Genomic DNA, 11,672 nt, shown 5'->3' with positions numbered 1-11,672 from the left:
TATCTATCTATCTATCTATCTATCTATCTATCTATCTATCTATCTATCTATCTATATATATATATATATATATATATATATAGGCCTATATATATATGCGCCTAATATATTATTATATATGGAGTAACTTCATAATAAGCATGATATTGTGGTTTTAAGAAAAAGTAATATTTCCATCAGATTCGAACCAAACACCTCGAGAACCTCTGGTTTTGGTGGTTAAAGCCGACCTCCTAATGAATTTAAAAGCAGAATTGTAAATAAAATAGGAGGGGTGGACATGGGGTCGAATGTTGTTGCTGTTGCTGTATTTCGGGAAGGGGAAAACACGACGGTCCCACTGATATAATGATGTCACGTGCATAATGCAAAGGAGGTCTTTTACTGAAATGCTATAGCAACGCTGAGAACAGATGTGCTTTTTTAGCAGATCCCTAAAGAAATTGCAAATTGAAAAATAATATGATAAAAGACGATCTTCCTATACAGGCGCAATGGTTATATTCCACATTCTTTTAAGTGGATAGGCATCTTATAGTCGTCACATGACCAAGAAGACCGCTTGGGATAAAGCTTTTTTTCTCAGTTAATTTCCTAGAAATTTAATTCAAGAAACGATTCCTGTAATATTGTCTACCAACCTTGCATCGTTTGGCAATGGGGATACTTTATATCTCAATATTGTTAGTTATCGGAAAATACGATCTTTATAATTATAAACTCTGACGTAATTAACACAACACTTAATTTAGCAATGTTCTATAAATACGCTCGACTCATTATAACATCCGTGTAAAATATACATCAAAGAGAAAAACAAGTCTAGAAATATACGGTACTAAATTCAGTGGAATAGAGAAACGATGGAAAATCTAATCATTCAGACCAAAAGACTTAAAATGCAAACGCAGACTTATTAAGATCTGTTCCGAAAGTGCTATATCATCAGCATAAATTATTGTAAAAAGAAATGTAGGCCTACGAAGGGTCAAGAGTTCAGAAGTTCGTGAATTAAGCTGCGAATTTTATGTTATTACAATGAAGGTATTATATATAGATTGTGGAATCGCGTCGCTTTTGATAATGATGATCTTCGATTTAAAAAAATAAAATAAATAAATAAACGACTTGATGAAGGTTTATACCCGACATATCTTGTAGTCTTTTGAGGCAAATCAAATAACACACTTGATTAACAGTCATTCTCAAAGTATCTCGTCGCTTATAATAAGATTAAGGTAATTAGCTCTGGTTAAATTAACATTAAGCACAGTGATTATATTTGCAACCTTTGATATTTATATAAATATATATTTATTTATAACGAATGCTAAGATACTGTACGAGTTTATAATGTGTTTTACTGCAGTATCATTAATTAAATTAATTAATAATAAAATATTATGATGCATAAGGTTATCATGTTATCTGTCTCTTATACACATAGAACAGAGACACATTAATATAATAATATACGACGACAAGATATTTTGGGTATAACACCTAACAAACTGTTGGAGATATTTGTAAAAGTACAAAAATCGTCAACTATAGTTCTCTTGGTCTGCAAACTAAACATTCATTACTAGGGAGATAAGGATACATACAAAAAACATTTATTGATTTCATTATGCGCCCAGCAATACCAGTGCAAATATTTATATATGCCACTATTGTCATAGTATAATACATACTCCAAGCATCGAAATGCACGCCATCGTGATGATGACATTAATGTCGAAATATTGAATCCCGACACGATGGCGTACATTTCGATACTTGGAGTATGTACCGTATTATACTATCTTATCTGAGATTAACCAGTGGGCCTGTCGGTTTCTATTGTCTATGTTCACAATGATACACAACAAATGTATTCCTATATCGTGTGGTATTTGTACTTCAGCTTCCCTATGTGTTAAGTGAATTGGCTGGATTGAATTTGTGATATAACATAATAATAGGCTTCCGTGGTCTAGGGCCTCGTTCCGCAACCTTTTTAGCCCACAGCCAAATTAAAAGTCAAGTAGCATCGGACCCGAAGACTAAATTTAAATGTTATGGAAAAATTGAATATGGTTTTGTTTTTTGTTTTTGTTTTGTTTTGTTTTGTTTTGTTTTGGTTTTTTGTTTTGGTTTGAGTGATTAAGTCAATACATTACGTCCATCGTTTTATAGGTGGAATGGATAGTGGAGATCAGAAAAACCATGTCAACTTGATTCTTTTATAAACAATTTCAAAGATACCACTGCATTTCATAAAATATTCTTCATTTTACCCACAAAATAAATTTAAACACCGTAAACATTAAGTTAATTACAAACTCATATTATTACAACTTATAATTATTCATATAAACAAAACCACTTGGATATCAAATCTTTCAATAATTTACAGATCGAAAAATTCAATGATTAACAGACGTTCTACTACAAAAAGAAAATATATGGGTCATTGGTAGACACAATAAATTGACGAGAAAATATCGTTATAATTTTAATTTGAATGCCAAAAAACTTTAAAGTCGTCACCTGAAGTACAAATGCTTTGATAGTATAATGGTTGGAAATGAAAGTATTGATAGCGCACGCATTACCAAAGTAAAGCCTACACTGACACATATGCCACGCTTTTATGCACTCTTTACTGTAATTTTGATTTTGTTTGACTTCGTATTAAGTAAAATTTCCATGATCTGAAAAGACACGCGATCCATCAACATTTTTCTGCGACCAATAGGTTGCGGAACAGTGGTCTAATGGTAGGCCACTAGTCTTGACATTGAGAGGTCACAGGTTCAGTTTCAACCGGAAACTCTTTTTGATACAGTTGATAACTTTTTCGCTGAAGTACTGTGCTCAATAACATCAGTAAGTTTTGTTACAAGAGCACTGTTTCTAACGTCTACATTGATAGGCAAAAGCTAAAATATATACGTAAGTTAAGCAGCTAGTCCTTCATCAATGACCAGTATTACCTGAAACCTTCCCATTGAACTCTTATTTGCATGTCATCCCCAAGTTTGACCCGGTTCTACACATAACGTTTTCAAATTTACACAGGTCTTTTACCGATGTTTTGGTAAACTATGGAGTTGACTATACGTAAACTTAAGCGTTGGTATCTCCAACTAAACTAACACCATCACTTGAAGTAAACAATTAATGCAATCAGCTCTTCAATAATCACACGAGTTAGATAGGCTCGTACATGAAATCAGTGGCATGATCAGCGACACTTAAATTTTCACTGATGGGGTGATAACGATAATAATGACGATCTAATTCAGTCAACAAAACAATGGATCGAAGACGATCGATCGAGGTACGTCCGCCCATAAGACGAATTTAAGACACGAATATCAAGCATGCTTAATGTACATAAATTATGCGCAATATTTAGGCACAGAAAATATAGCACAACAGTGACTCCAAATGGCCTAAATTTTACTGTTTTAGAACGTCACAAAGAGACTCGTACGCCTACATTAAGCATTAACATTAAGTTTAATAACATTACTTAAACCATATATCATATATTGTATTCAAAGTATTTCCTACACGAGTCCATTAATTAATATAAAAGCCTAACATGTTTATAATGCCAACAGTTTTGCTTAAACTGATGAAATGTATTAATATTATTATTTTAAAATCAAAATGATAATTTCCTGATTGGATTGTACTTATGAAGGTAATTATGGTATTGGTATGTTTAGAGTCCATAGTAATCAGCTTCAATGGACTGGTCTCATGAAAGAATACTATTATTATTTGATAACATAAATGTAAAGAAAATTGATATAAGAATAAAGATTAGATTAAGAACAGTGCCCATATCGAAAAGTCATCGGTAGGCCTACGGGTATTTACTTGCATCTCAATACGTAAGAATAATTCTCGCATTAACGCATAACTGGAAGTATATAAAGAACACAACGACTTATATTCATGAATATTGAATTATAAATATTTAATGATACTATACTGTAGTGTACCGGTATATGCTACTATCGGGTAGGTATTACTAACTAGAGCATTGTCGTACATCGGCCATTGAAAGCATAATCATTTGTATTTTAGGAATGGATTAACACGAAACATTACTTAATTATGCTGTTTATTCTGTAACGTTTAATATTTAAATTATCTAGCTAATTAGAAGTGTTAAAACGTTTAAATTAAGACGAGTTTCTTATTGAGGATGAGTATTTTGCGTATCCATTGTGGCAGAATAAATCGCGATTTACTAATAAAAATTATATAATTGCAAACACGCTGCAAGGGAGGATAATATTGTAAAGGACATTTTGGTAATTAGGGCCTATATAGGCCTATTACTAGCCTGTATCTATCAATGACAATAACTAGTCGTAATGAAGATGCTTATCTTAACGCGTGTTAGAATATAATACCAATGCGAACCCGAACATATGTTTGTCTCGATAAAACGACATAAAAATACAAATTTTTCACAATTATGGTTATATATGATTATACAATAGATATTTGAACATACCTTCTCTAAGAGACTTGTAAACGACCGTAGTGTTGTTATATGCTCCCGGCCTCGCCATGTTGGCTTGCCTTAGCTTGATGGCATTGTGTGGCAACCGTTTCTAGATGGGAATCGCGAGTGTAATGGTTACACGCCTTCCCGAGCACTGTGAATACTCGACTACTTATTATGAACAATGATTGTACGCCACTCACAACCGACGTGCAATAAAATAATAAAAGTCGGCGCAGGCGTTGAATTAGAATATAATTATGGAAGCAACTATAAAAACAGCAATTGCCTAACAAACTAGATATTATATCACTCGGAATCCCACAATGTTATTTAATATAATATCTACCGTATGTATTTACATTATAATTGTTTTAATTAGCTCTGGTTAAATTAACATTAAGCACAGTGATTATATTTGCAACCTTTGATATTTATATAAATATATATTTATTTATAACGAATGCTAAGATACTGTACGAGTTTATAATGTGTTTTACTGCAGTATCATTAATTAAATTAATTAATAATAAAATATTATGATGCATAAGGTTATCATGTTATATCGTCTTTCATTGATGGACGTCGTCATTTTTCCACATTTGTGTCCTTCGTATTATTCTTCATTAGTGGCACTGGAGCAAAAAATAACATTTCTGACAAAGAATCAAAGGCCTACTGAAGTAATGAGGGCCAGGCCTAGGCCTATATCTCGATATTTCAGTGCTTTATAATTCACCCATTTTTCTCTGTTTTCTAGAATCTCAGGCTGAAATAGTATACCAAAACGTGTTCCAACTTATTTTATAAATACAGTTCGGATGTGACAGTAGCGGATCCAGGAATTCGAGATAGAGTGGGCCTAAGGGGGGTTTTTTTTTTGGGGGGGGGCATTTACAGATCGACTACCTCATCCCCACAGTGGTTAGGGGTGAGGTGAAAATGTATGAATATCGCACCTAGATGGCCGAAAATGACACTCTCTCAGACTTAAAATTGAACATAATTTTCTTTATTTGCTCCAATTTAAAACTTTTTTTGACAAATTTAAGGGGCCCGGGCCGGCTGCACCCGCCACCATTCCCACCACTGTGAATACGTTAAATAAAAATGATTATCATTTTTTTTTTATCCCGTTCAATAAATTTTATATTATATAAATATTAATTGAACATTCGATTCGTTTTATATGCGTTCATAATTGTTTTGAAATACATTATATTACTCTCACTAAGATCTCACTTTCAGTTTTGGAGTCGAACAATGCTAAGGAAACGAGAAAGAAAAACGCTCATGGATTACTGTAGACTGCTGACCACTCACGACTGTTAGCACGTGATGTTTCAGCAAATGGATTAATAAAAGGCATACTTAGCCTATATGCTTCAATGGTTTTATCCAATCCCCTGCAAAATCCAGACTTGACTCTTTTGAGGTCTTTAAATAATGGATATGTAATATAAAAGAAAACTATGCGTATCGAGGTTATTGACCTGTTATCATGGGAAAAAACAGTCGCGATATAGATTATAGACCTCTCTCTCTCTCTCTCTCTACTGTCTCTTATACACATCTAGATGTGTATAAGAGACAGAATATATAACCATAATATGAGATGATGAGCCATAATCATTTTATCGTGACTGACGTAGTCGAAAAATGTACGTTGTGTAGGTAACACGTGCATATTATTATACAAGTGGCCATGGCTTTATTGTCATTTCAGTTAACCATTGTATATATCTGAATTTGAATTGACTGTTAGACCTATCCGATACACTCTTTGCACTATAATGTGTACTTGCGTACAATGTTTGGTATAATTATTTAGTCTTGGTGCCGTAGATTGATGAGCTTTCATTTACAGTGGCGTAGTACTTCAGCAAATACTGTACCGTACTGACCGAACCTGAAGTGGCGAGAGCGAGAGGATAATACAATTTACATACATTTATAGACCTAAATTGTTTTAGAAGACGTACTCTTCTTACCTCCGTTGTCCATGTTAATGCTATATTGCAAATTTCTGTTTTTGTCGATACGATGGCCAAACCACTGCCATTTTTGTGCAGTGATTAACGTGCTTATTCTTTTGCTCAAATATATTTACTGGACATAAAGTACGAAAATGTAATAATGTTGAGGGATTTTAAGCACTGATACGGAATTCGTTAAAAATAAGAGTTATCTAACAGACAGTAGCTCAGGTTAGTTCGCATTGCTTCAGATTCATGAATAACACCCTCGTCTTATTCGTTATCAGTGGTGGCGCCAGAGTGGGGGGGGGGCTGGGGCTATATCCCCACCCCCCGTCGGAGAAGACGATAAATTTTGTCTGGGAACAAACAATGTAAAAAAAAAAATATTTACATGTAATATTCGTTTAGCCACCATATTGTTTGTGTTAACTTTTCACCACAACAACAACAACAACAACAATAATAATAATAATAATAATAATAATAATAATAATAATATTAATAATTCAATGAGTCTAATTAAAAACAATTTGCGTTCTGTTATGACAAATGCTCATTTTGATAGCTTCATGATGGTTGGAATACATCGTGATAGGTGAAGTAACCTCGATCATGACAGCGTGGTTGACAGATTTCATGCAAAATTTCCAAAATATAGAATTTCACTTTCAAGAATGAGGATTTGAAAATAAATTAGATAATTAGATTACATTGCATACTCTTTGTTTCTTGCTTTATTCAAAATGTTTTGGTTTTGGAAGCTGATTTCAAAATTAGAAAGCATAGCCTATACATGAAGTCATATTATAGTAACTCGATTCCTATCAAATAAGTTATAAAAATTCGCCATAATTCATCAAATAACCGTGGCCCCCCCACCGGGGCCCTAGGCGGCCCTCTGGCCCCCAGCCAAGTGAGACTAGATTCGCTCCATTAGCCACTCCCGTCGGGGCCTTTAGCCCCTCCGTCGGGCAGGTCCTGGCGCCACCACTGTTCGTTATATACAACTTTTTTCATGATACGTTATACAAATTCAACTATTTATTCTCATTAGATCTGCGAAGGCGGACCTCTGAACCTCACCTCTTATTGTTGTTTTTTTTTTCCAGAACTTGAAAAACTCCAACGCGCGTCGCCAGTTTTGAACGGACGTGCTGGAAATTATGTACACATAAAGTAGAGATGATTTCGAACAAACGTTTATCGCCCTTTTTAAAGTTGAACCTCGGGGGTCGACATAAACAAATATCAGGATATATTTTTAATTTGGTCTTTATGTAAAGGAAAGCATTGTCTAGTATATATTAAACAATTTATATATAAAAAGAAGAAAAAAAAACACCCACTAGACAATTCAGGAGAATTGGATATCAAACCCGGCCAATTGTTATTGTAATAATGTGGTTTTCTTATGGGATGAAGATGTTTCACATTGCTTGCTTCTAGATAGGCCCTACGAGTCAGTCTGCCAAAAGTTCATACAATGAACCCTAACTCAGCAATTCAATTTTGTCGGGACCAATGTGGTCTCCTGGGATAGTTGTGGACACACTGGTATTTAGCCTATCCAACAAGGCCCCGCAAGTTTATTAGTTTAATTCTACCCACCCTCCTTCAACCCCGAGAGCATTATTTAGCAGTGGCAGCGCCAGATGAGGGTACAAGTTTCTCGACGGGGGATCCATTCCCTCAGCCCTACCAAGGTTGCACAATACTGTACCAAGGCATGAAACTCACTAGTTACATGCATCCATTTTAAAACATTTAATCTATTTTTAATCTAAAGACCACATTTAGTGCCCGGGAGTTCCAACTCTCCTGCAGACTCCCGGAATGGAGTCTCTTGGAAATCGACAGGAAGGGCTTCCGCACTCACGCGAGCAAGCAAGAATCTTCCGGAATATATCATCTCCCGCAAATTTTTGATGATATTTGCATGCTTTTACAGTTTTTTCTCTGAACATCACTTCTCATTGTTGTAGTTGTTCTTGCTGTTATCAGAACTTTAAAAGCACCCGGCGTCGCTAGTTTTGAACGGATGTGCAGGAAATTTTGTACACCTAACTAGAGGTTTATAATTCTGTATATAATATATTTCCTTCATGTATAGGCCTACCTGTATAAACCTAACCTTGTGTTACCTTGGCTTAGAGGGCGCAATTATATTTTTACAACCAACAGTACAGTAGCAACAAGCTCTCTACTTTATGTGACAAGACATGAGTATGATATGATATCATTGCCCCTCTAGATGTGTATAAGAGACAGCCCATAGGCCTCCATTTGTCGATATCATAACAACCAAAATCAGTCCTGCATCATTCCATGTTTATAATTCGACATGCATCATCAGAACATGTTGATCAGTCCGGCAAGGCCTAATAATAATGATGACTATAACATCAACCACATATATTGAGCAACATTTTATGTATTGTGTCACGGTTGAAAGAAATATTGCGTAGATGTTCACCTTTTTTTTAACACATTGTAATTTTTTGCCAATCAAATACTGAATAATTTCACTGCTTATAAATCATCTGCCTGTGGTAAAAATATACGGATATTATGTTTTTAATGTCTTCACTCCGATAAACGAATGCAAGATGTGATGTTTTAAAAATTAACGAATCATACTTTCAGAATAACTGTAAAACATTCAACAAAGTATCTGTAGAATTTGGAAAAATTCAACACTGAACTAAAACGACGTTCGCCTCTCGTTTACTATGGTTGAGGCACGCGTGTACTAGCGTTGTTTCGTAGTCTAATGCATTTTACGCGTAGCTTATTAATCTTCCGTGACATATTCAAGCTATACATTTGTAAGTTCCAATGTATTCTAATGTAAGTGATGCTACTTTGCTGTAACTGAATGTTGACGATGGATTTGCAATGACAGGCTTGCTATCTGCTTCGGCCTTCTGCACGCGAGCCTAATCGCGCAATATTTAAGGGTGCTTATCATTATCAATGATTGCAGTGGTCAGTTTCTCTCTATTGTTCCCGTCTACTCAGCTACATACCGTACATTAAACAGCCTAGATTGATGCACATATGAGTTTGTGATGTAGGCCGGTTGACGCATAATCTGCGTCGGTGACGCATAATCTGCGTCGTTGAAGCAATCAACTACTTCAGATCTAACAATACCACCATCCAGGTGATGAGTTATGAGATATGCACGGATGAAGCAAAGCCGACAACAGATATAGCAAAGTTGAATAACGAAGAAGGATTTACATATATTAGGCTTGCATAAAATATGAAACATAATGATTTGCTACAAGTTAAATATAAAAAGGATTGTTATTTCAATTATGTCCACATGGGCCCTTACTAAATTAAATCAACCAAGGACACAATTAAAATCTGTCTCTTATACACATCTAGATGTGTATAAGAGACAGAGATACACCACTGCCTCAGGTCTCTTCTATGTCAATTGTAGCCATTGAGATTTCATTCCACTGGTATTGCTGCTTTGAGCTTCCATTTGAAAGTCGGTCGAATCAGAGAGTCTTACTGATTTCGCTATGCAGTGTAACATTGCTGAAACAGCGACAGTTTAGCGATTTTATGGAAACCAATTATAGACGTGACTGGGTTTGCATTATGTGCTATATTCATTTAGATAGGCCTATGACTATGATTGATCATGTTTTTTATAGGCCTGTTTACCCTAATGAGATTGTACGATGACTGATTAGCCTGTGTTGTCGTTATGTCAGCGGAGTTCACCATGCTATACTAATGAATAATATGGTGATAATGGTAATTTGAATATATTATTAATAATCATAGCCTGCTTTTAATTCGAATCATTATTACAGGATTACGCAAATCATATGTACAGGTAGGCCTAGGCTTGTTGATTAAAACAGGTAGGCCTAGAACTTTTGAATATAGTAGCGAATGCTGTGATTATGTTTTGATTATGTTGTGATCATAGATGCCAGCTCTAGACCCTGGATTTATTACCTGGCGTCGTTGTGATAGATTGTGATGATGATGATGATGATGATGATGATGATGATGATGATGATGATGATGATGATGATGATGATGATGATGATGATGACGACGACGATGGTTGTTCATGACCGTGGTTATAAAAACGGGGTTTTCAACCTCCGCTTATATTAAATTATTCATGAGAATATTTAATTTGAATAAATGCATTAATAAAACATAGCGGCCAGTACATTTTGCCAGTAGTACTTTTGGATATAATACAATAGTTAATAGGCTATTAATAGGCAACCTTCACTTATATACTGTTACCCGGGAGGTGGGTGAATTTGATATCCCAGATGATAAACATCCGCATTGAACTACAATAGTAAAAATAATTTAATATAAAGAATGCTGCAATGTTGTGATTATTCTGTGAACATGATTGGTAGCTTCAGATTCACATGTACTGTACTTACCATGGAGGAATAAGTTAAGTCTAAACCTATTGCTCTTACCTGATGTTGTTGTCTGCGTGAAAGATGCGCCGTTCGTCGAAACAACGATCTCCGTTGTATTCTTCTCCTTTAACTTTTCGCTCATTATTTCAAATCACTATCCACGCTTGCTAAATAACTATCCTCATTAACGGAATCTCCAATTATTATCCTCGCCACAGCAGGGACCTTTTCGTGCTTATACCACAGATGTCAAGAGAAACTTTTAATGAGAATAACGAAATAATCAAACAAGAAAAATAAGTGCAAAGATAAACCGAGTTCGTCAAGTCCTATCGTCGATGATCAAGCCCCAAAGTCCACTTACTTCTGGGGGTAGTATATGAAACACTTCGTCAAATATTTTCTACTTTCTACTTCATCCTATCTCAATTATTATCATTAGCAAAAACATTGTTGGTATATCATTATCACGCTAGCGTCCAAAGTTCGGTGCTTCGACGGTCATGGATATGAGACAGATAAGGATAGCTATATAGAATATTATTTTAATCTAATTCACGACTCGCGAGGGCGCCTACTGTGTGAGTTTGCAGGCATGGATTAGACAGACGAACTAATATCACTCAATATTAATACAATTAAAATTGATGTAAGAGGTGGCACGCGGACTTTATTGGTATTGAGTGTAAAAATTCTTCTTATCTGCTCTGCAAATTCAGCTTTGGCGCATATAATTTAGGTAGCAAATAATTCGTCGTTTATCATTAA

General features: G+C 35.0%; 1 protein-coding gene across 2 annotated transcripts in view; it reads right to left on the bottom strand.

The window, feature by feature from the left end:
- Positions 1-11,395, bottom strand: part of LOC117122072 — a 19,953-nt gene extending 8,558 nt beyond the window's left edge. Inside the window, exon 1 of one of the 2 annotated variants that reach the window (XM_033267536.1) lies at positions 10,962-11,395. In XM_033267536.1, coding sequence (XP_033123427.1) covers positions 10,962-11,046 — 85 coding nt within the window. In that variant the 5' untranslated portion in view covers positions 11,047-11,395. Of the gene's footprint in view, positions 1-4,519; positions 4,694-10,961 lie in introns of those variants that run through there. The other variant, XM_033267537.1, reaches the window with a different exon arrangement.
- Between the last annotated feature and the right edge of the window lie 277 nt (positions 11,396-11,672).

Source organism: Anneissia japonica, unplaced genomic scaffold (assembly GCF_011630105.1).
Source record: "Anneissia japonica isolate Jap-2015-1 unplaced genomic scaffold, ASM1163010v1 scaffold288164_len509026_cov199, whole genome shotgun sequence".
NCBI classification, from domain to species: domain Eukaryota; kingdom Metazoa; phylum Echinodermata; class Crinoidea; order Comatulida; family Comatulidae; genus Anneissia; species Anneissia japonica.
The sequence above is the reverse complement of the archived record's forward strand: the minus strand, read 5'-3'. Positions and strand labels throughout refer to the sequence as shown.